Source organism: Macrotis lagotis, chromosome 1 (assembly GCF_037893015.1).
Source record: "Macrotis lagotis isolate mMagLag1 chromosome 1, bilby.v1.9.chrom.fasta, whole genome shotgun sequence".
Lineage (NCBI taxonomy): Eukaryota > Metazoa > Chordata > Mammalia > Peramelemorphia > Peramelidae > Macrotis > Macrotis lagotis.
The window spans coordinates 786,261,794-786,287,230 of record NC_133658.1 but is presented as its reverse complement, the minus strand read 5'-3'; the positions used below and the strand labels follow the sequence as shown (position 1 = coordinate 786,287,230).

Genomic DNA, 25,437 nt, shown 5'->3' with positions numbered 1-25,437 from the left:
AGTGTAAATTAAAATGAAAGCTCAAAAGGAAGGAATGGATCAGAGCATACTATATGAATAAGCAAGGCAGAATTTTTTTGGTGGGGGGAGGGGATGAAGAGAAAGAGAAGCAACCAAGTTTAGACTAGTTCTTTGTTATTTCTTCTGAAACCTTCCTGGTTTCCTCTGACTAAAAATAGGCTTAAACAGTCTCATTCAGAACATGAGATCATTTTAATTCACTTAACTCAGTGTGCATTTATTAAATTGCTTACTACTGTGAGTACTGGCCAATGAAGTTATAGAAATAAAAAAAATAATCACTGCCCTCTTGGTATTTGAAATCTATTGGGAGACATAATTTGCAAAAGAGATAAGTAAATGTAAGAGGAGAGAAAGAGTGGTATTATGAAAAGAGCAGAGGCACTGAATCAGAAGGTGTGTGTTCAAATTCTGTCTGTGATACTAGCTACCTGTATATATCCCTGACAAGTTAATTTACCTCTTGGGTCAAGAATAATAAGTGAAAGCAATGTATTTTTAATTATGGGGCACAACCAGAAAGGCAGAAAAGATAAGAGATAGAATGATGAATCTTTAGAGGAACAAGTAGGTCAGTTTGACTAGAATTCAAAGTATTTGGGGGTAGTGATATGAAATTACTGAGGAAAATAGACTGGAGTCAAGTTATGAGTTATTTCAAATGCTAAACTATGAAGTTTATTTTTGATCTTCCAAATAATAATAGGAGAGGCATTGAAATTTCTTAAGTAGGGGATTGGCATATCAGACTTGTTAGAAATATTATTTTGGTATCCAAGTGGAAGATGTATTGGTGAGGAAAAGACTAAAATCAGAGAAACAAGTAAGGAGGTTATTGCAAGTAATGTAATATGTAAGCCTGAAGTAGAGCATAATTAAATGCTCTTTAAGTAAGTAAAACAGAAGATCAAAAAAAGCATGCTCTCTTTCCAGTTAACCTCTAGACTCTTAGGACTCCCTTTTGTGCTTTTTTAGATATCTGTTATTGTTTCAGTGTTTCATTCACATATTTTCCCAGTGAGATTCTAGATTCTTGAAAACATTTTTATATATTCCCCTCAAACTGTCCAGCATGGTAGGCATTCAAAAAAAAACCAAACTGAATTAATATAGTTAATTCAATTCTAAGACTCCCTAGTGCTCCTTATTAATTTTAGCAGAAGACAAAGTTCTCACCCTCAGAAAGTCCAAAATTTATCAGAGTAGGGGCACAAAACAAGACATATATATGAAAAGTGGAATATATGGAAAATATTGTATGTTTAAATACTGATTAAGGAGTGAAGGTAATAAAAACTTTCAGAATTTAGAAATAGAGATGGGAACAGCTATGTGGTAGAGTTTATAGTGTATTAATCTTGGAATCAGGAGGACCTGAATTCAAATCTAACATCGAACACTTGACATTTATTAGCTATGTGATCCTGGACAATTTACCTTACTCCCATTGCCTCCAAAAAAAAGTGAAGAAGTAGAGATTGTTGTGATGATGTTAACTGGGAAGCCTTCATGGAAGGGTGTGAGCTGGACTTTTAGGAAAGAATATGGGTAAGCAGGGAGAAATAAGGGATGGTATTCCAGTTAAGAGACACAAGTAGAAGTAAGGAATAGAGATAGGACTGTGTGAGCTATGTTTTGGATAGCTAGAGTAAACAGAGCAATCTGGCTGCCTAGTAATATTTATGGTAGAAAATATGGGGAGGGGGATGGCTAGGTGGCTCAGTGGATAAAGCACTGGCCCTGGAGTCAGGAGTACCTGGGTTCAAATCCAGTCTCAGACATTTAATAATTACCTAGCTGTGTGGCCTTGGGCAAGCCATTTAATCCCATTTGCCTTGCAAAAACCTAAAAAAAAAAAATATCGGGAGATAACTTTGGGAAGGCTGGTTGGGGTCAGATTGTGTCAGACCTTGACTTTCAGGCCAGAATTTGAATTTACAGGAAGGAATCTCATCAGAAGTAGGAAATCTATTCAGAAAGTTATTGCTAGCAATCTTGGCAACAGGTAATAAGAGATTGGTTTGGGGTGACAGCCACCTGACTCAACAGGATGCAATGACCTTCTAGTAACAAGGGAAAATGAACATTAAGAAGGACATTGATAAGCTACAGAGCTTCCCAAAGTGGGTAGACAAACAAGATGGTAAATAGCTTTGAGACCATACATTTGAAGATCCAAAGGGACAGTGGATGTTTAGACTAGAAAAAGATAAAACTTGAGGTAGGCACAGTCTAGTGGTTTCCAAGTATTTGAACAACTGTCATATGTGAAAAAATGAATAAATTGGTTCATTTGCCTCCCTTTACCTAAGGGGTGAACTAGGAATCTTTAAAAATGTGGATGTTACATAGAAGTTAAAGTTGAATTTAAGAAAAATCTTACCAGAAATTAAAGTTTTCCACATTTCAATGAAATGGGCTGCCTCTGAAGGGATGAGACTCTCACTGGAAGTCACTGAGCAAAAATTGAGTGACTATGAGGATATTTTGTTTTGATCTATTTTTAAGTTTTATGGTTACTTTTTGTTTTTATCCCATAGTTATTTCCAGATATACCCATCCCTGATGATATCCCATAGAACCTTCCTTTGTACTAAAGGGAGAAAGCATTTAAACAAATTAAACCTTTATACATAGGACTGAATATATTGCTGTTCTGCATCTTTTCAACCAATCAGCAAGTATTTTTAAAACTTCCCATATTCTCAGAATTCTGCTAGGCACTAAATATACAGACTCCCCGCCCCTTAAGGAACATACATTCCATTGGGGAAAGTCTCCCCATAGTTCTCTGAACTTTTCATATTCATCATTTATCATAGTCTATTAATATTCTATTACATTGATGTATTGTCATTTGTTTAGCCATTCCCCAAATCAGTGTGTAACCCATGTGGTTTACTGTTCTTTAGTATCTCAGAAAATGCTACTATGAATATTTTGGTGTTTATGAGACCTTTTGATCTACAGCACTCTTGTGGTGGATTTTCTGGGTCAAAGAGAATGAACAGCATTTTCTTGTTTGTTTGTTTGTTTGTTTTTACAAAATTTCAAATTCCAAATTGTTTTCCAGAATACTAGGAGTAATCCATAGCACCCCTGGTAATCTATTAGTGTGCCCATCTTTCCACATCTTTCCTTCCTTGTCAATTTTTTTCAAAAGGGTATTGCCCCCAATAATGTCATATACTATAGAGCTCAAGTGGAATGAGATAAGAGGAAAGGCTGCTAGATTTGGCCAAGGTCACAGATGATGTTCAAAGGATAAGAATGAAGCCAAATTGTAGGGGTTAGGAATTAAATGAGTACTTGGGGAAATCAGGTTTGATAATTAAGCACATGTGGGGGGATAGAGTGGGGGATAGGGTCTTCTTGTTCACTGTTTTTGTTTCTTGATGCTAGGGGAAGCTTATATATATATTTGAAGGCAAAGGCACCAGATTGCATGAGAGAAGCACAGATTGATGAGCAAGAGGGAGCAAAGTTCTGGAGGGAGTGGGAGGATAAAAACACAGATGGAGGCATTAACTTTGCAAAGTAGAAATGACATGTCTTTCCTCTGAGAGGGAAAGATAGCATATCAATAATAGATAATACCTTTAGCATTAGGATTTACAAAGCACTTGATATTCATTATTTCATTTACCTTAACACCTTCCTTATGAAGAAGTGTTATTATACCTATTTTACAGATAAGAAGAAAAAAACAGATAATTAAGGAGAAAAATAGAATGACAGGTTCTTGAGGGCAGTTAATGTTTTTATTTTTGTCTTATATATGAGGCCTTGCTCAATTTTATGTTTGTTGTATTAGATTCAATAAATGAATGAGAATGAATTTTCTAGCAACAATGGAGGCCAAGGGAAATTAGGCAAAATGAAAATGTAATAATCCCTGTCTGCAGAATTTCATGGCTTTCTCTACAGTTCTTTATAGGTTGAGATCAAGAGTGGACTCAGTGGTCCTTTCAAGCCAAGATGTTCAGCTTCATGCTTGAGTGCCATTGTTTTCAGTGGAAGGAGTACTGTAGGTCCAGTCTCCATATTTCTTTTCTACTTGGATAAACAAAAGGGTTTAACTCAAAATAATGGGATATACCCATTTTACAAGTATGTTAACTGAGATAGGTCATAGATAATGAAACCTCAGATCAATTTAGATTAGAATCATTATAAAGGGTAAAGGGTATATTAGGAGATCCATGAGGTCAATATTATGCCTTGTGTCAGGGGCTGCCAATAGACTAAGAGATGAAAGAGTACCCTCAAGTTCATCTAGTTCAACCTCCCTCATTTTAGAGATGAAGAAATTGAGATCTAGAAAGTCTGAGTTACATGTCCATATTCACACAGATAGGCAGGGAAGATTCCAAATTTAGCATTTTTTCTATTCTGTCTTATTGATCCCCCAAATACTTGAAAATAGACCAATCATCATCCATCCTCCAAAATGATTGGCACCAGCATTTGCCCATCAATGTAGTATTTTGTCCCTAATTTTATATTAACACTATTGAGAAACATTACAGGAGTGCCCTAACTTATGAAAACTCAGTTTACAAAAATCTAGTTAAAAATTAGACAAGAGGGACGGCTAGATGGTGCAGTGGATAGAGCACTGGCCCTGGAGTCAGGAGTGCCTGAGCTCAGAAACGGCCTCAGACACTTAATAATTATCTAGCTGTGTGGCCTTGGGCAAGCCACTTAACCCCATTACCTTGCAAAAAAATCTAAAAAAAAAAATTAGACAAGAAAATGCATTCATTAATTTATATTATGAAAGTTCTCCTTGCTCTAACTTAGAATTTACCTCAGAGTTCCTTGAATTAGAAGCCTCCTGTTGCATTTTAAATGGCTTAATTTTTCATTTGGTTTGTACACAACTCCAGAAACATCTGGTGTGTTAAGTGAACTACAACTGTGCCTTCCTCACCCGCCCCTTAGTGTTAGCATTTTCATAACATGGCTATCATTATAAAACAACCAGAATTCTTACTGAACTTATTCCTTGATTGCTCATTCCCTGTCTCCATGCTTTTACTTCTTCTGGTTCCCTCTCCTAGGGATCTTAGACTTAAAATCTAGAATTAAAATCAAAGGTCAGCCCCCTCATTTTACAAATGAGAAAACTGCAGCTCAGGGAGATGAAATCACTTAGTGGAGATTTCAGGAACAGTATACTAACAGAAATCCTCTGACATTGGACCCCTCTGTTCACTTTACTAGTTTGTGTACAACTTTCCTCACTAATAACAATGCTGAGGTTTATTAGCATCTTAAGGTTTACAAAATTCTTTATGATGATTATCACATTTGAATTCACAACAACCACATTAAGTTATTATTCCAGGAGGCTAATTAATGAGGGTTTGGACTTGCATAGTGAAAGAGGAGAAGGGAGGGAGGGAGGGAAGGAGGGAGGAAGGAAGGAAGGAAGGAATCTACTAAAATGGGGAGGATAGTATAGAAACTGAATCATAGAATTTGGAAAAGTTTGGATATGAAGCTGAATGTAAGTATCTGGGAGAATGGTTTGTATCATTAATAAAAGCAGGGAAATTGGGAGGGCAGGGGCAAGTTTAAGAAGAATAAGCTTTTCTAGACAGGAGAAAAGTAAAGTTAATAAATTATGGCTCCTCATCTATACTAGCACATACAGTTCTTTTCTTTCACTCTCACGCGGTTATATTTTTAGTTCTCAATGTGTGGCAAGAACTCAATAAATTCATAATTGAATTTAATGCTTAAATATCCAAATGCATTTCTGATTCAAGAATAAAACTTTTCAGAACATATTAGATTTTATGAAATAGCAGTTTTTCTCTCATCTTAACTAACTTCTAGTTCAATGATTGACTTTTCTTAGAAGAAATCAGACTGGCTAGAACCATTCAGTTCTTGGTAAGGGTATTCTTTTTCAGAGTCATTATGTCTGCAGTATTTGTAGGATTGAGATTCAGAAGTTTAAAAGCCTTGATAACCTATGGTCTCATGTTGGGGTTGGGAGGTGAAAGGAGTGTCTATATAGTATCTTTACAACCCTAGAAAGAAAATTAAGGCAATGGTTAAGTGACTTGTGCAGAGTCAGTCACCTAACTAGCAAGCATTTGGGGCAGAATTTGAACTCAGAATTTGAATGTGTCCTGGATCCAGACGAAGGACCTATTTCCATTCTACTACTTAGCTATATCAAAAAGAGCAAGAGAGATCATGTGAGGGTAAAGGACTCTAGAGATCAGATAGGCAGGGGACAGTGAGGAAGTGACCTATTGAGGGGCAGATTGAAGAGGAGAGGAACATAAATTTTCTCTTACTACTTAAGTCAGGGGATTGGAAGGGGGAGGGGAATGAAAAGATCTCTTTAGAGAAATTCTAGGATATATGCAGACACTGAATCTATCCAGTTGACTAAATGAATCATGACTTTGGCATTTTAGTTTCATTAAGAGCAGTATGGTATCTTGAGGAAAATGTTGTATTTGTAACCCAAAGACCCAGGGTAGAATCCTGACTGTCTCTTTCGCTAGCTCTGTGACCTTGGATATATTTAGCTTTTCTGGAGATCAGTTTGAAAAATGTTGAAAAATGGTCAAGATAATCTCTGAGTCTGTATTCCTCTGATCCTATGTTTCTTTGACCCCTCTCCAGATATGCATGTTAAATAACTCAGGAGTACTGAGGAAAAGTTCAGTCCCAGGTCTCATTCATGCGTAATCATTGGGATGGAGGAAGCATAGGACAAATTCCTACTCATTACCAAGCCAGTATGATTTCCTTCCTTTAATTTGGCCATATAATCATATAATCAAAGATTTAGAAATCTTGAATAGTTTAATGACAATAATAACAGGAACTAATACTTCTATGGCTCAAAGTTTCCAAGGATTCTTAAACATACATTAAATCTTTACAACAACCTATGAGGACTGTACTGTATGTAGGTATTATCATTCTTCCCCTACAGAAAGATATTGGGACACAGAGAGATCAAATGACTTGTCATTTGGTCTCACATACTAATGAGCTATGTGACTCTGGACAAATCTCTTTAATTTCTTCACCTCAGTTTCCTTATCTTTAAAAGGAGCTGGAGCAAGAAATGGCAAGCCATTCCAGTGTCTTTGCCAAGAAAACCCCAATTGGGGTCATAAACAGTCAGGCACCATTGAAATCAACCAAGTCACCACACATTTTCAATATTTTTTTCCCCACGTATGCTATCGGTAACTGTATTTCCCTCTTTCTATCACCTACATCCCCTTTCCCCTCCCCCATCCCCTTTCTCACATCCCTTTCCTCTCCTTTTTTCCTTTACAGTAAAGATAGATTTCTATACCCTATTGGATATATATGTTATTTCCTATCTGAGCTACTTCCAATAAGAATGAAGGCTCACTCATCCCCCCCTCACCTTTCCCCTTTCCACTCCATTGCAAAAGCTTTTTCTTGCCTGTTTTATGTAAAATGTCTTAGCCCATTCTATCTCTCCCTTCCCTTTCTCCCAGTACATTCCTTTCTCACCCATTAACTCCATCTTTATAATATATTACACCTTCATATTAACAACACTTTTACAGAATTCCAGTGCTACCAAAATTGATACCAGGAGCAATTCCATTGAGCACATTAAATGTAGATACTCATCTGCAATTAGAATCCATACCTGTCTTATCATTTAGATTCCCCTTCTGCTCCCTACATGTGTGCAACAATTATGGTAGTAACAAAAATCCCATGAGATTTTTCAATGACATATGTTGAAAAGTATTGTAACATAGTATTAAGAATATGCCCTTGGTATACAAGATACTCTGTGAAAAGTTTATATTTAATCTGTAGCATTTTTTTTTAAATTCCCCAGAGTCAGAACTCTTGTGTTGCTTGGTCCAAAGGAGTGCCAATTCTGAATACTCTCTTTCAGCGGATATCCATTCTTTATCTCTCAGGAAAACAAGCTGAATGAGTCAGTATGTATCAAAGTGTTATGATACGATTGAATGAATACCTTCTTTTAACATAAAATGTCATTGCATTGCTGTTATTTTTTGTACATTGAAACTCTCTGAATCAAATAAACATGGAACTGGAACAAGGTCAATAATAAGAACTATTACTAGCAGACCAAATGAAAATGTCCTAAGCAGCCTTCCTAATTTTGGTCTGCAGAGCAAGACATCTCCCTAGTAATATCTCAAGTTACTGCCCCAGGATGGTGGCAAGGGGTGGGGGGGAAGGAGTCCTCCTTCATGTACATAGACATTTTACACTGGAAATGAAGCTGGGTCAGACTCCCCATCCTCACCACCCTACCTCCTGAGATTTAGAGACCATGCAGAGTTGACCCCAAGAAAGTTGAGAACAATTTTCTGATATGCTGGAATCTAGCCTGGCATAAGGTCATTGCTGTTCAAGAAGATGCCAATTATGGGGCAGCTAGGTGGTGCAGTGGATAGAGCACTGGCCCTGGAGTCAGGAGGACCTGAGTTCAAATCCCACCTCAGACACTTAATAATTACCTAGCTGTGTGGCCTTGGGCAAGCCACTTAACCCCATTGTCTTTCAAAAACCTAATAAATAAATAAATAAATATGCCAATTATCAAAACAAAAAATGAATAGTAGATAGTCTCCTCTAGAGGAAGAAACTGAGCTCCAGAAAGAATTAACTCATCAATCAGAAAGTCAGCTGGTGGGAGAGCAGCATTGGAACTAAAGTCTCCTGACTGCCAGGGCAATGTTTTTTTCTACTTTATCAAAGCTTCTAAGGACATTTTTAAAAGCTACATTCAAGACAAATGGATTTTTAGATTTTTCTCTGGACTTGAATGGTCCCAGACCAAACCAGACCTCCAAGTGTGCATCCTATACATCTACATACTTTACATCTGCTCTGGAACCATCTAAGTCCTCCAGGAATCACTAGTTGCAAGCCTTAGTTAAAGTTTGACTGAACTTCAGTTGTAGATGGTAGGATATGTGTCAAACATAACAATCTAATAATTATATACCATCTTTTATAGGAATACTAAACTTTTGTGGTGGGTTGAAACATATGTGGCAAATATAATAATATAGTAATGTTTACAGGAAGTCTTTCTCAACTCCTCTTAATTCTAGTAGTCTTCCCTCTACTAATTATTTCCTATTTATCCTTCATATAGCTTATTGTATATATTTGCTGGCATGTTATCTCCTCTACTAGATTGCAAACTCCTTAAGAACATGTACTTTCTTTCTGTATCCTCAATTCTTGACCAGTGTCTGGCATATAATAGACACTTAATAAATGTGAATTAATTCATTAATAATAATCACTTAATGTGTATGATGCTTTAAGGTGTTCAAAGCCCTTCCTTCCATACTTTTTTGAGATGTATAACCATTCCTCCCTTTATAGATATTGAAACTGAAAGCTTAGAGAACTGAAAGGACATCATACATCAGGGTTAGAATTTGAACCCCAGATATCCAAAATTTAAATTCAGTTAAATTTTTGTCTCCTATCTTCTATTGCTTCTCTTTTTTTTAAAAAAAAATTCTACTATGGAAAGTTCTTCATGGTATATAATTCCTTCTAATATACATTCTCATTCATATCTGTCATCACAATGAGAATTGATTTACCAAACACTAGAACTAACAGTTACCAACTCATTTCTGCATTAAAAAGAAGATATTTAGATCCAGATTTGGGGGTCAGGAAGATAGCCAATCATTCAATATACAGTTATTAAGCACAGTGCTAAGTGCTGGAGGATACAAAAAGAGGTTAAAAAAAACCCAATCTCTGAGCTCAAGGAATTTATAATCTATTGGGGGGGGGGGACAACATACAAAGAAGCCTTATACAGGATTGGAAATAATAAATAGAAGGAAGGCACTTGAATTAAGATAGTTTCCTAGGTTGCAACAAGAGATACTTTTAATATCATTCTGTATACATCATGTATTTTAAAAAAGCAAATGAACAAAACCTCTCTTTATATAACACAAAAGTACTTTTTGAAGGTTCACAACCTCCCATGACCTGTAACATAAAGAACACAATTTTAATATTTTGTCATCTTTTAGTCAATCAAATAAGCAAGCATTAAGAGTCAACATGTGTTAGGAACAATGAGCCCCTAGAGACAGAAATGCAAAAATAAATAATCCCTGTCTGCTAGTAGCTTACATTGTATCAGACTAGGCTACACCATGTATTCATCTACATGTGACCTGCTATCCAGTTAGGGGGCCATAATTCTTAAACCTTCCCTAAAGCAAACAAACAGACTATTCACATTTCGATAGCCCTCACACTTTGTCCATGACAGCCCTGTCAGGTAGGTGATACAATTCAGTTCAATTTGACAAATATTAAATTCCTACAGTGTATCATCAGACACTGCTCCTGATACCCCCAGTTTCCAAGTCAGAAAAATTGAGGTTGGTAAGAAAACCAAGGTTCATGAGAAATAGTAATTTTAGTTAATTAGTTCTTAGTCATTCAACCAGCAAGTAGTGGTTAGAATTAGAACCCAGCTCACCTTTGCTCTTACTTTTCACTCTTATGCTCTTACCAATGCCCAGGATTATATTTTTGAATATCCTCCATTCTGATTCAAGCACAAATGAACAGAGTGAAGTTTTGCCAAGATAGTTGGGAAAGACTAACTTACACTCCTTGAAATCGTTTTCTTTACATTGACATCATCTTATTTTTAATGGCAACAGCACCCCCCCCATAAGCCCTTGACATCCAGAAAGTTCAAGTTATGCATTAAAAATGCTACAGCAAAGTAAACTTTAATGAAAAATTTTTTCCACCCAATCCCAAAGGGAATGTGAACTCTCACAATTGAATGATGCATGTAACAAAAGGCACAAGTAAGGCTAAAAACATTTATGATGAATTACAGGACACAATTTCCACTTTGTCCTCTGTCTACACTCTTAGACTAGCTGGATTTATAAGTTCAGAGCAGATCAATGGGGCATTCCTTCTCAAAGGTGTGGAGGGGCTAAGTAATTGAATAAATCTGGGTGGCTTTAGAAATGGTCAAACTGGGGAGGGTGTCTTGAGTAGCTCAGCATTTTCTTTAAACATATTTCTGTGTGTGTGTGTGTGTGTGTGTGTGTGTGTGTGTGTGTGTGTATGTGTGTGTGTGTGACATGTATTTAAACAAACATTTGCACAGATTGGCATGGTGAAATGGACCAGAATTCCCTCCAGCATTTAAGAATGTGTTTGGTTTCCTTCTCTGCCTTTTACAATTTGGGGGTTGGGGAACGGATGGAGCTTTTGGGCTAGAGAGAAAGAGCTTCAGTCAAGCAGAGTATTTGGCATTTCCCTCATGACCACATACCTCCTGAAAGCTATTAAACTGAATGCAGAATAATTCAGCCTGGGGGTGTGTAGGCTGACTTAGACTTTGCAAGCTGGACATTCCCAATGGAAGAACTTGGCCATGTTGGGATTAAATTTTGTATGAATAAAACCTGAGTCTGTAGAAAGATGATGCACTTACTCTATTATTGAATAGAGCAGAATAGCTATTTTAGAGGTTGTTTTGTTTGTTTTTGTAAATTGTTAACAGCACACCCCTTCCCCTTTTAATTTCACTCATGCATTGGGGATTTTTGTTTGTTTTGGCATGCAATTGAAATAAGCACACTTGAAATATTGACCATGAAGCAAGTTTCCATAACTTAAGGTGGTAAGGGGCCTTCAAGGTGATTTCACCCAAACACTAACCAAAGCATTTATTCAGTCCACAAAATCTTTGATAAATGGTTATCCAGCCTTCAAATGAGTGACTCCAGATTTGAATTCTCTGGACCCCTCTCTGCTCATTCTAAACTTGTACACTTGGTTATTTTAAGCCCAAATATAGGACCTGATATAATGCCTATATTTCATCTGATTTGGCCATCTTTTCAATCTATTGGGATTTCACTGGATTGTAATTCTTCTTTCTAGCTTTATATCTACTTCCCCACCTAACTGAACCTTCAAATTTAATGCTCTCATTTAAACATAGATAGAAAGTAGGGCTTATGTTAAGCAGAATCTTAAGTTAAAAATCCTGATCCTTCTACTTAGAATGTGTGACCTTGGGCAAATCAAGTGATGGCTGATTCTCAGTTTCTCTCTGTAAAGTGGGATGATAATTACAAGATTGTGATGAAAATACTTTGGAGACCCAAAGTAGATCAGTGTGAATGGCAGCAAGAGGAACAGTATTATATAATGTATAGATCCCTAAAAACCTTACCTTAGATATCTTTTAGTTGTGTGATTCTGGCAAAAGTCCCTTAAACACTCATTTTCACCATAGATATCAGACTTCATGATCTCTAAGGAAGGTCTAAATCTGTGATTCTGTGACCAAACAGATCAAATCTAAAGGCAAAATGCCCCATGGTACTATGGTAGCTTCTGCTCATCTTTATAAATTATCAACTTCATTGAAAATTGGTCCAAAATAAATATTAATATCTATTGTTTTGCTGGAAATCAAATTAAAACTCACACATAAGTATGCAACATGACTTTTAAAATCTCCTAATTTAAAGCGAACATCAAGCCTTACACTGAGATTTAGTAGGGAAAGTAGGACTCAGAGAATTTCTAAAACATCCTGTGACTTGTGTCCTTTCTTATTCTAACTTTATTACCATGGTGAAGAAGTTCAGAGGGAAAAAGGATGATTTGTCTTGGCATCTCATTGAAAAATAATTTTAAAATCTTTTTTCACTCTTCCCTTTTCTTCACTGTTCTGTTGTTTTCCTATAAATTACTGGGCAAACTTTTTAACTCTTGTCTGTGCCCATTTTCATCTGCAATGTGGGAAAACATTTATTGTACTAGAAAGCCTTTTTACAAGTAATTTCAGTCATTAAATTAGCTTTCCTTCTCTTTCCCATTCACTCTCTTCCATCTTTGGAAATCCAATTCCAGGATTATTAAGGACACATCCCAGAATGTACAGCTGACAAAAGACCCCAAAATGAATATAAAGAGATTTGATTTTCAATTAAATGACTTATAAAGTAGCATATTTTAAATCTTTTCCTGAATTTCTAACTTTGGTTGCAAGGGAGTTCTAGAGATTCAGTTGTTATATAACAAAGTATACCTGTTCACATTATAATGTGTTGGATTTTTTTTTCCTGTTCAAACCATAGCAACCAAATCAAAACCTAACAATGGCAATAGAGTCAAAGTGAAATGATTTTATTCTACCAAGTATCTTATTGTTCTTCAGATTCCAGTCAGAAGATGTTTAAAAGAAGAAGATCTATCATAAATTGGGCCTTTTGGCGAGGCTCCAGCACTCACTTGGATAACATGCCAGTATCTCCAACATCCCCAATGCCAGGGCAGCTCTTTGGGGTTTCACTGTCAGAGATCTGTGAGAATGACAACCTGCCCAAACCTGTTTTGGTGAGTTTCCCTCCATTCTACGTAGCTACATTGAAAATGAAAGAATTAGGGAAGAAAAAGTATGATAAACTAGGGATTTATTTTGAAATTGTTCAGGGTTTGGTGTGTGGGGAAGGCATTCCAGGAAGGGGGAAATAAAGGGAATGAGCCAAAACAGAGATAGAACAATGACCAAACTCTCATCCTCACTTTATCTTTCCCTTCTATGTAAGAAATGAGCAAAATATCAAGAACAAAAAGCAAGTGATTTTTCCCATCACCCTGGATTGAACATGGTCAGATGATGGGTAAATCAGATCCCAGGACAGCTTTTATATAACCAGCTAAAGGGAGATGGCCACTAAGAAAGAAGTGAGAAGCGATTTTTGGAAGATATGGCATTTTGAAGTTGTGCCGTGAGTGTGAATTTAAATATTAGCTATTTAACTCAGACTGCATCACTTAATCTCTCTGGGCTTCTGATTCCTCAAATGTAGAGTGTGGAGACACGACTTTATGTCCTGTCCCTTTCAGCTCAAATATCTGATCCTCTAATGGAACCAAGCAGAATAGGCCAGCTAGCCTTATCTGAACGCTCTAAGAGATGAGGTGGTATGGTACACAAAGAACTAAAGATCTGGGAGGAAGTTGCAGAGCAATTTTAAGCCAGAAGGCAAATCTGGAGTCAGGAGGATTTGAGTTCATGTCAAAATGAGATTTTTGTAGTGATTTGTAAGTTTCAAATAACTATTATTGTGCAGTAAGATAAGATCTACCACTACCCAAGTGATTTTTCAAGTTCACATTTTATGGACCATTCCACTCCCATTGCCCAAGGACAGCAATGCAAATCCTTAACCCCTTTTTGCTATAGAAGCTTCTCACTGACTACAGTACCCTGACTGTTACAAAAGGTTGGATTTAATGACCTTAAGAACCCTTCTATGTTTCTAAATGATCTCTCATGCTTAGAAGCTCTCAAAATACTCCAACTCCTCTTAAGCAATTACTGTCTTATAATTTGTGTTACTATAGGTGAATTTGCCATGGAAAGGGGTGAAATTATATCGTGAGGGTCTTTGAGGGCAGGAGTTGTCTTCTAAAAGACTGTGTGTGTGTGTGTGTGTGTGTGTGTGTGTGTGTCTATGTGTCTGTGTGTCTGTGTGTCTGTGTGTCTGTGTGTGTGTTCTATACAAATGTCTCTTAGATCTACTTGGTATACCCTGGAGTTAACTTCCTGGTTCAATACTCTGTTTACAAAGCTGTTTGAACTGGAATATCTACTGTGTATTCCCATTGTACATAACCTAGGCACTGATTTTTCACCTTTTATGGTGATGATGAAGGTGGAGCAACAAATTGCTCTTTTTAAAATTTTTTTATTTATTTAAGGCATTGGGGTTAAGAGTGACTTGCCTGAGGTTCACACAGCTAGCCAATTATTAAGTGTCTGAGGTTGGATTTGAACCCAGGTCCTCCTGACTCCAGGGTCCCTGCTCTATCCACTGTGCCTCCTAGCTCCCCCCAATAACGTTGCTCTTGGTCCTTCAAGCTAACTTGATTAACCTTTGAGACGGGTGACAATGGTAGTAGTTGTTACTGTTATCACTCACAGTGGTTCTTTGGAAGGCTTCTCTTTTCCAAATTCTTTTCAATGACTTTGTCTGACCACTGTCCTGAGAAGTCATCTCCATTCTGATTCTCTTTATTTAAAGCCCAGGGATTTTGAAGCAAAACAAGTCAGAAATCTTCAGATTCAATTACTAAACCTTGGATATAGAAAGATAAAAAAAAAATCTTGGCTTCAAGTCACTCTATTTCTGACTCAAACTGGCTGGGTGACTCTGAACATCACCAAATCTTTCACTAGTCTTTTTAAAACTTTAAATTGAATCTTATGTTGTTGTGGTTTGAGTCTTCTTGCACAAATGACTAAGATGGAAATGTTTTACATGATTCCACACATACAACCTATATCAGAATACTCATTATCTTGGGGAAGGGGAAATTGATGGAGGGAGGATTTGGAACTCAAAACTTAAAAAAAAAGTTAAATTGTTTTTACATGTAATTGGGAAAAATATTATTTTTAAAAAAACTTTAAGATACAGAGAAGTTGCTCTTGTATGTTAGCTGAGTGTCATCACCAGGGAATTCCCTATATCAATGAAATTATAGATTCAGGTCTTATCTCTTTCTACCCCAAAAATAGCCCCCCAGCACATACACACAAACAAAACTGACTGGTAGTACTAGAAAATCAATATTAATCAAACAATGTTAATCAACATTTCCCAACCCCCCACTTATATCCTCAACTTTATCTAAGACACTACAGAAAGATAGAAAAATCACACACACACACACACACACACACACACACACACACACACAAAACAAATTGAAGATTCCTTATAAAGTGATATTCAGCAAGTACCAATTAATATCATGGTGATGTTGAATCTGTAAATACTGAGGGAATGTAAAACTGATTGTAATGGTATATAATTAAATCAAATTTCCTTGAGACAGGGCAGATTTGAACCTGTTTTTCGAGGAAGGCAAGTCAATAAGCATTTAAGAATATACTTTGTGTCAACCCTAGGGATATTGGTAAAAGCACAAAGACACTACCTGCCCTCTAGGAGCTTACATTAGACTGAGAGAAAACATAAAAGGGAGCTGAAAAGCAAGAGGTGATGAGAACATAACTACTTGGGGGTTGGGTTGGAGGGGCAGGTTTTGTCAGAGAAGAAAGAATGAAACATTTGAGAAATGGAGATGAAAAGATAAGCAAGTTTTTAGAATCAGGACCCTGAAGTTAGAGGGAACCTCAAAGGTAACCCTATGTGAAGTATGAAGTTGCTCAAGATAGATGGAAGCAGTATTGTAGAGTAATGAAGAATGAGAGGAGTTGATCAATAGGACCATATCATCTATAGGGTTGCAGTCTGGGAATTTGAAGGAATCTTAAGGGCTTTCTAATCTAACCCTTTTTTACAGATGAAGAAACTGAGGCTCAGGTAGTTTGAAGTGCTCTTACTTATTGTTGTTTAGTCATGTCTGACTTCATGACCACATGGACTATCTCTCAAAATCTGTCCAAGTTCATGTTCATTGTTTCCATGACACTATCCATCTCATTTTCTGCTGTCCTCTTCTTTTACCTTCAATCTTTCTTAGCATCAGAGTCATGTCTTTATGTGGCCAGAATATTCAAAGTTCAGTATTTGACCCTCAAGTGAATAGCCTTTTAAATATTGACTGATTTGATCTCCTTACTGTCTTCTCCAGCACCAGGATCATACAGCTAGTTACTAATTTGTGGCAATATTCAAACCAAAGGTTTTTTGACTAGAAGTTGTGTCCTTTCCACCGCATCATTGCTGCCTCTTAGTCTTTAGAACCTAAGCAGAAGAATATGGATGATGTATCATAGGCATCCAAGAGAACCGTAGGTTCATAAGGATGACTGTAATAAGAATGGTTTATGGTATATTGCTCTTTTAGCTGTGTAATAGAAAGTAGGGGAAGGAAGATAGGGGAGAGAACTTTGGAATACCCAAAAAAATTGAGCTCATACTTTGATAAGTTTTATTAAGCCTCGGCATCCCAGAGCTGTTAGTAGGCAGGACCTAGTCTTTGCCAGAAAGTGCAAGACATACTCTCTTGCCAATGTATGTGAAAGACAGTCTTGTTTTCTTTTTTCTCTCCCAACAGGACATGCTTTTCTTTTTAAATCAAAAAGGGCCTCTGACGAAAGGCATTTTCAGGCTATCTGCGAATATCAAATCCTGCAGAGAATTGAAGGAGAAACTTAACTCAGGAGCTGAAGTAGACTTAGATGGTGAATCCATTTTTGTGACAGCATGCGTCTTAAAGGTAGGAAAAAATTTCTACCCTGCTCTAAGTTTTTAGCAGGCACTGGCATGGTATAGCTGGCTCCCTTTATTATGAATGTTCTGGCCCATTTACAGGAAACTTTATTAGATTCATATTCTCTGAGAAAATAAGTAAATAAAAGCTTCTCCTAAAAATAATTGAAATTGGCACCCACAGACTTTCAGACCCTCCACCTACAGATGCCATGAGCATTCCCTAACACACTATAACACCTCTCTCCACACCACCTACTCTTCAATGTGCCTTCCCTATCATCTATTCCTATAGCATCTCCAGACATCTAAAATAAATTTTTTAAAAAATTCAAAATGAGTTCACTAAAATAAATATATCCTTATCCAAAGTCTCATAATTTCCCAATAAAGGCAAAATATAAAATTTGAAAAAAAGTCTACTTTAATTCTGAAACAATTAAATTGCTCAGAGATGGGATGCTATCACTAGCAGTAATTACTTAGTTCTTCCTCTCATTTTTTCTTCACATTTAAAAAATGACAAGATGAGATGGGAATTACTTGAGCCACAAGGAGGGTCTCTTTCATTTCATATCCTTTTTTTGTTTTGTTTTGTTTTTAGCTTTCACAAGGCAATGGGGTTAAGTGACTTGCCCAGGGTCACACAGCTAGGTAATTATTAAGTGTCTGAGACTTGATTTGAACTCAGGTCTTCCTGACTCCAGGACCATTGCTCTATCCACTGTGCTACCTGGCTGCCCCTTATATCCTATTTATAGACTCTTATAACAGACCAGGAAGAGACCTTAAATATGATTTAGTCCAGCCTCTTACACTTTACAGCTAAAGAAATCAAGACCCAAAGAAAGTTTCATCTTACCCAAGGTTTTCAATCTTTGAGATTCTCTCCCTTTTTCACTCATTTCAGTCCCACTTACTAAGATCTAAGATCACATAATAACTGGTGGTAAAATTGATGGGTCAATTTTTCAAAAATTCCTTCCTTCAGAAATTCTTCATGACCTTAGAATGCAGCAGCTAGAGTCAATGGTTACTTTATATCGGGTTTTGAGGGAAAGAAGGCCAGATAGCCTTTGTTTCACCACCAATTAGGGTTTGCTTTTCACAGAACTAGAGATGACCTGGAATGTCAGCAGCTCTTTTTTTCTTAACCCAAGAAACATAAGTGAAAAGCAGAATGAGGAAAGAATGAAATTATACAAAGTTAGGTAATCAGTCAGTCATAAAGCATATATTAATATCCACTCTGTACTAAGCAAGATGCCAAGTAATGAAGATATACAAAAAAAAGCAAAATACAGTTTCTGTTCTCAAGATGCTTACAGTCTAATGGGGGTAGAAGGCATGCAAACAAAATATATATATATATATATATATATATATATATATATATATATATGATAACTGTAGGTAATCAACAAGAAGGGAAGGCATTAGTTTTTAAGGGCAGTCAGGAAAGCTTTGGGGGAGCTTTGACTAGTTCTCTTCTCACGTTTGCAACTACACCTTTAATCTTTTAAGGGAGTTTTTGTGTAAGTCATGATTTCTTAACAAATGGACTGTGACAAATATACATGTTTTATCTATTTTCCATATATGTACCATGGATGATGCTTAAAAAAAGGCAATGTGAGTCCTGTTCTATATTTACTTTTTCCTCCTTATCTTTAACAAGTAACTAATATGAACCTCTTAGTATTTCCAACAGTTTGTAATATACCCATATGCAGAATTCATGGCATCTTGCCAGTGTTTTAGAGATAATTACTTGTGGGTTTTTTAAATAAAACTTTCCCACCTAAAAATCATTCATTAGTTACACAAAAATGAGGAAGTAGTATTACAAGAGGGCAGCTACATTCATTTCAGCAGCATTAGAAAAAGGGTAATTAGTGGCAACTGGGTGGTGCAGTGGATAGAGCACTGGTCCTGGAATCAGAAGAACTTGAGTTCAAATCCCACCTCAGACATTTAATAATTGCCTGGCTGTGTGGCCTTGGTCAAGTCACTTAACCCCATTGCCTGAAAGAAAGAAAAAGAGTGACTAGTCCCTGATCAGCCAAAATTTGAACTAAGAAGTTTAAAATCGTGCTTTTAAAAGAACTGAGACTATGCTTGCAAGCTCTGCTAGTCAGTTGTCTGAAGAATATGAAGTAAACACAACAGACTTGAAAACCAAAATGTCAAAATTTCAGCAATTTTTCTGGTCCAACATTTTCCTTCCCATGAATCCTCTCTCTGGTTTTTGGAAGTGGAATCAAAAATGATGAAAATATGATTAATTTCCTCACAGGAAAAAAGCAATAAAAATGCTGAGATATGGTGATGATGATATTGATGATGATGATTTAGATTTCTAAAGCTCTTTAAGGTTTGCAAAATATATCATAGATAATCTCTCATTTAATTATCATAACAAAGTGAGAAATAAGTACTACTATTATCCTCATTTGCATAGAGTAATTAGTATTAATAGAATGGGGTTATTAGTATTGGTATAATTAGCCATAGTCACAGTTAATAGAACTTGAGCCAGGGGATTCAAGAGCAAGGCCTGACTCCCTTTGGGACAGGAGGACAACAAATGGGACAATGAACCTACAGATTTTTTTTAAGATCTTAAGTTTTTTTCCTGGTTATTCATTTTTACATCCCCAAAGCATCAAGGTAAATGAATTCATTTGATACCTCATGATTCTAAATAAGGCTCCCCTACTTGATCAGAGCATAGGGCTTATGAATGAACTATTTGTATATTAAAGTGTTTAATAAAGACTCATGCTAGAGTTGGACACACTAGAGTTGAATTGGACCAGTGAGGTTTTGGAAAATAATGACTATAGCAAGAAACTCTGACCTCAAGGTAGAACTAATAGATGTGGGTAGAACTTATAGATTAATGACATGGGTCACTGAAACTTTATGTAAGATACTCCTGTCTCCCCAGTATGGTTTGAGTGTTCACTCTACAATCTTTTATAGGGTAACAAACAACAATATTGTAAGGTCTATGGCATAGCTCTTTAAAAATCTTTTGAAAGTAAATAGGACCTCCTTGCATTCTTCTATTAAATAAGCCTGTGTCCAGCTGATAAAGATCATAGGTCTCATAGATAAAAGTCTCATAGAAAGGACAGAAAATATGTTTTGGTCATCTAATAAAATAAATAAAGTCTTAAATACACTTATATGCACAATTCTACTGCCCCTGCTCCAGGAGTGTAAAGATCTAAGGAGATAACGTATCATATCTCAAAGGCTCTTTGCAACCATATGATGCCAAAATAAGTACTGACCTATTCTATTGATCATTTCTATAAAGCATGATGATCTCAGGTCTCTTAGGTAGTCCTTTAGGGAAGCTAGGTGGTAAAGTGGATAGAGTACTGCATCTGAAGTCAGGAAGACTGAACTTCCTGAATTCAAATCTGGTCTCAGACACTTACTAGCTCTATGGCCTTGGGCAAGTCACTGAACCCTGAATGCCTCAGTTTCCTCAGCTGTAAAAATAAGCAGGAGAAGGAATGGCAAACCACCCCATTGTCTTAGCCAAGAAAACCCCAGTGCAGTCACAGAGAGTTGGACGTGGCTGAAATGACTTAACAACTTCAGACACCTCCCAAAGTATCCAGTTTACCCATGAACAAGGACAAAAGCAGATAAGACTCAATTAAGGCTGTGGAGTGTGTTGACTAAATGGCATTTCAGAGATTGAGGACTGATTTTATGGATTGTTATAGCCTTAGGGAATCAATTGAGCTATAAGAATGACTGTTCTAGGTTGCTCCAAGCCTCTCCCCCTCTTTTCCTTAGAATTGGTTTATGCAACCCTATTGGCCCTTTGCCATACCGCTCTCCCTGGGATATTCCTTAATATATCAGCAGTGAGGAGAACACTTCATGCCATTGAAGTGAGAGAGACTTGTTAACATGTCAACTTGGGTTTTATGTGCTGTAGGAAAATCAGAGTTAAGTGCTGCATAAATAAGGAACTTAGAGGTGTGGGTCAGTACATTCTGTAAAAGACAAAAACTGTCCTTTTGATTCTGAGCAGGTTCCAATTTGGGGGTTTCACACGATTATCAGAGGCAGTCTGTTCTTAGGTATCACTGCCACAGCAGGAAAAAATGGGATTTCTCAAACTAGATCCTCCTATTATATTTTCTCACTTACAGTGAAAGACAGGATAGAAGCAGTGCTTTGTTTTGGACCTACCTTTCCCATAGCACTCTGAGGGCATTGCCTAGTAGGTGAAGGCAGGGCCTTAACAAACTCAGTGAATGTTCTACTGGGGAAAACCAGGAATGGAAATGAAGTCCATTGATTCAGTGGGCTCAGTAGTGTATTGTCATATTTCAAAAAATAAAAAAATCAGCGATTGGCTAGACAATGGGAAAACACTGGTAGTATAATAAATAATCAGGGATAGACTCACGATGGACTTTTGTTCTGGTTGTACAGAAAAGCAAATAATCACGTTTCACCCCTCCCCTCCCCCTACCCCAGTCAACTAATTAAATGCCTAATTAAAATACCATAGGAAAATCATTTTGTGCTCACTCTGTGTGAGGCCTAATTCCTTTAAATTGTCAGTAGATATTGCAGAAGAACGGGGTTATAGATGAATCAAGTGATGTTTGATTAAGTTTCACAAATGTAGCTTTTGTTATACTAGGAACTGAGAGTATAAGTACAAAGAATAAAACAATCCTCACAATGAGCTTACATTCTGTTGGAGGAGACAAGTAGTACATATAAAAGTGGATTCAGTAAAAATATCAAGTTAATAAATAAAAACATGTATTTAAACAAATGGTACAGAAATTAGATAATAGATAGAAAGCTGGATCTGGAGTCAGACTCCTCTTCCTGAGTTCAAATCCGGCCTAGACACTTAATAGCTGTGTAACCTAGGGCAGATCACTCAATCTTGCTTGCCTTTGTTTCCTCATCTTTAAAGTGAACTAGAGAAGGAAATGAAAATGCTCTAGTATTTTTGCCAAGAAAACCCAAAATGAGGTCCCAAAGAATCAGCCATGATAGAAATGACTGAACAAGACCAAAGTTCTACATGAGGTAGTTAGGGATGGAGGGGACTAGCAACTGGGGTGGGGAATTAGCAAAGTCTTCATGCAGAAGTTATTGTTTGAGTTGCATCTTATAGCAACTGCTAAGGAGAGGATGCATTCTGGCATGGGGAAAGGCTAATGCAAAGTCATGTAGATAGAGATGGAGGAGTAAAAAGGTCAAAATATAATAGGAGGATCTAGCTTGAGAAATCTCCAGTTCTAAGGTTTCCTTAAATTCTAAATGTTCCTAAGTTAGGAACATTTTGGGGAGAGTAGGAGCTGGGTTGGTCTGAAGGTTTATGATTTTACTGGGGTGAAGAAATGGTGGGGAAACTCCTTTACCCATATTGAGTGGCATGTCATCTGCAATTAATCATCTTGGAGAATTATCTGGTCAATCAACAAAAAAGGAAAAAAGAAAAAATAAAGGTCTAGCTCTCAAATTGTTCACAATCTAACGAAAATAACTGAACAAACAACATATAGAAGGTAAACTGGAGAAAACTTCAGAGGGAAGATAACCACTGCAAGGGGGAACTAGGAAAGTTTTCTTGAAGGTGGGATTTTAGCTGAGATTAGAAGGAAACCAGGAAATCCTGGACGTAGAGATGAGAGGAGAAAGAGCATTTCAAGGATAGGGGGCAGTCTCTGAAAAAATACAGATTTAGAGATATGTATAAAGAGCATCTTATATAAAAAATGGCACAGAAAATATGTCCCTAGATCACAAAGGATATGTAACAAAGTATAGCATAAGATTGAAAAGATTGGAAAAGACCTGGTTATGAAGGGATTAAGTTTAGTCCTGGAAAGTATAGTGATTTTTGAAGAGGGAAGGGAGTCTGTGTGGCAAACTGAGATCGGCAGTTTAGGAATATCCCTTTGGTAGCTTGAGGGTAGATTGGAGTAGATATTTGAATCAGGGAGATGAACCAGAAGGTTATTTTTATAAGCCAGGTATAAAGTGATAAGGGTATGAATCAGGTAGTGACAGTGTTAGCAATGAAAAGGAGATACTCTCTGTCAAGGGAAGGGAGAGAGGGAGAAAAATGTGGAACTCTAAACCTTAGCAAAAATAATTATTGAAAACTAACTTTACATGTACTTGGAAAAATAATTTTTTTAAAAAAAGAGAAGAGGAATGAGGATATGGAAATAACAGAAAGAGACATCAGATCAGATAGTAGTGGGGTAAATGTGAGAGTAAAGAGTTAAGGATGATCTTTAGGTTACAGGCCCATGACTGGGAGGTATAATGGTATCCTCTACAATAAAAGGTAAGAAGATGGGAAGAGGTGGGGGGTGGGTTCAGTTTTGCACATGGCTGAGTTCATTTCTGTCTTAGCTTGTGATTTTATTGGGAACTGCCTGTGAGGAAACTTTCTCACTGATGCAGATAAAGGGAGTGATGTAAATAGTGATCCCAAATCCAGATCTGCCAGTTCTCTATTCACTTATACTGCACTGCCTCTCACTCATATTTGCAGGTGTAGAACTGAGGATCAAAGAGGGTTAAATGACCCCAGTCTTGGTACTAAGGCTGTTTCTGTAATTATCACTACCTGAAACTCAATCCAGCAGATGGGGAATTTGTAATATTTAGACTGGATCTGAGCCTCAGTTTCCTTATCTGTAAACTGTGGGTAATAACATTTGAACTCATTAGAGTTCATTAGATTAATGCATTGAAAGCAACAAAGTACCATACATGTAAGTGGCATCTGCCAACAAAATGTAAGGTCTTTGAGGGCAGGAGCTATTCATTCATATTTTGTCTTTTTAGTCTCCAGTGCTCAGCACAATGCCAATAAATACTGATTATGGTGTCTGTCCTTTGTTCTCAAAGAGGATCATGATATCAGGGAGATGATGTCATGACAAGCATGTGAATTGGATTTAGGGAAGGCGGGGTTGCTAAGTCACCAGCCTCACTTTCTCCTCCAGAGTCCCCTGGGTCCAGAGGCCAGATATGAATTGGGATGACTGGACATGGCCATGGATGCAAGGCAAACAGGATTAAGTGATCTGCCCAGGGTCACACAACTAACTAATATCAAGTGTCTGAGTCTGTATTCAAACTCCTGTCCTCCTGACTTCAAGATCAGTGCTCTATCTACTGCACCAACCTAGCTGCCCTAAGGAGTGCCAATAAAGTCTAGGCACTAAATAAATGCTTGCATAATATGTCATATTACTGTTCCCATCATTATTATGGGCAGCTAGAGAGCCATCATCAAAGTCAGGAATCCTGAATTCTGGTCCCATATTTCACACATTCTTGGCTGTATGATCCTGAGAAAGTCACTTAAACTTAAAGCATCCAAACTAAAACGGTGACTTGCAGAAACAGTAGCTAATGGAATTTATTAGAAGTTTGTACGTTGTATGCATTTCCTACATCAATGAAATTATGGTTCTGGTATATTTTCAAAACAAGCAGACATCTTCTATTTGCATGTGTTGCCTCTTACCCAACTCCCCCTATAAAAAATGAAGTGGTCCTTGAGTAGTCCCATCAGATATCAGTTGCATTGCCTTTACTTAAAAAGAAGTTTAAGGCAACAAACTGTTATTGTAAGAGTGTTGTCTGTGACCCCATGACTTTGATTCACTACATCTTTTAGCCAAAGTTCACATCCACCATCCTCCTCCCTCGCACCATGGGCTCTCATGGGAATTTGAAAGTTTTGCTGATGACCCGAGCTTTGCTTTGGGAGAGGGGGAAGCACTCAGCTGAGTCCTGTGGCTCAGGGATTATAATTCAGGTCCTGCCCACTAGGAAACCCTGGCTTTGATTTCAGGTCCTCTTCTCAGCTGTGATAGCAGTAGAATTTCATAACTTGTTATTCCAGCTGTGTGACAGAGTTCATTGATATGTTACAAGTCAGTATCTTTTAGTGTAAGTTTTAAATTTAATGGTGTTTTTCTTCAAGTCAGATTATGGTATGTGACTCGAAGGAGGAGTCATTCTCTTTCTTCAGAGTAAAAGGAAGGTTGGGTTTTTTTTGCCATTTTTAAAGTAGCTAATGCTCATTGGCAATCATGAAAATCTGGTAGATTTA

At 37.1% G+C, this 25,437-nt stretch overlaps 1 protein-coding gene across 1 annotated transcript in view; it reads left to right on the top strand.

Annotated features, from left to right (window-relative positions):
• ARHGAP20 (Rho GTPase activating protein 20) overlaps positions 1-25,437 on the top strand; it is a 168,094-nt gene that overhangs the window by 130,288 nt on the left and 12,369 nt on the right. The window contains exons 10-11 of the mRNA XM_074216639.1: positions 13,271-13,449; positions 17,149-17,310. Of these exons, the coding sequence (XP_074072740.1) occupies positions 13,271-13,449; positions 17,149-17,310 (341 nt within the window). The remainder of the gene's footprint in view (positions 1-13,270; positions 13,450-17,148; positions 17,311-25,437) is intronic.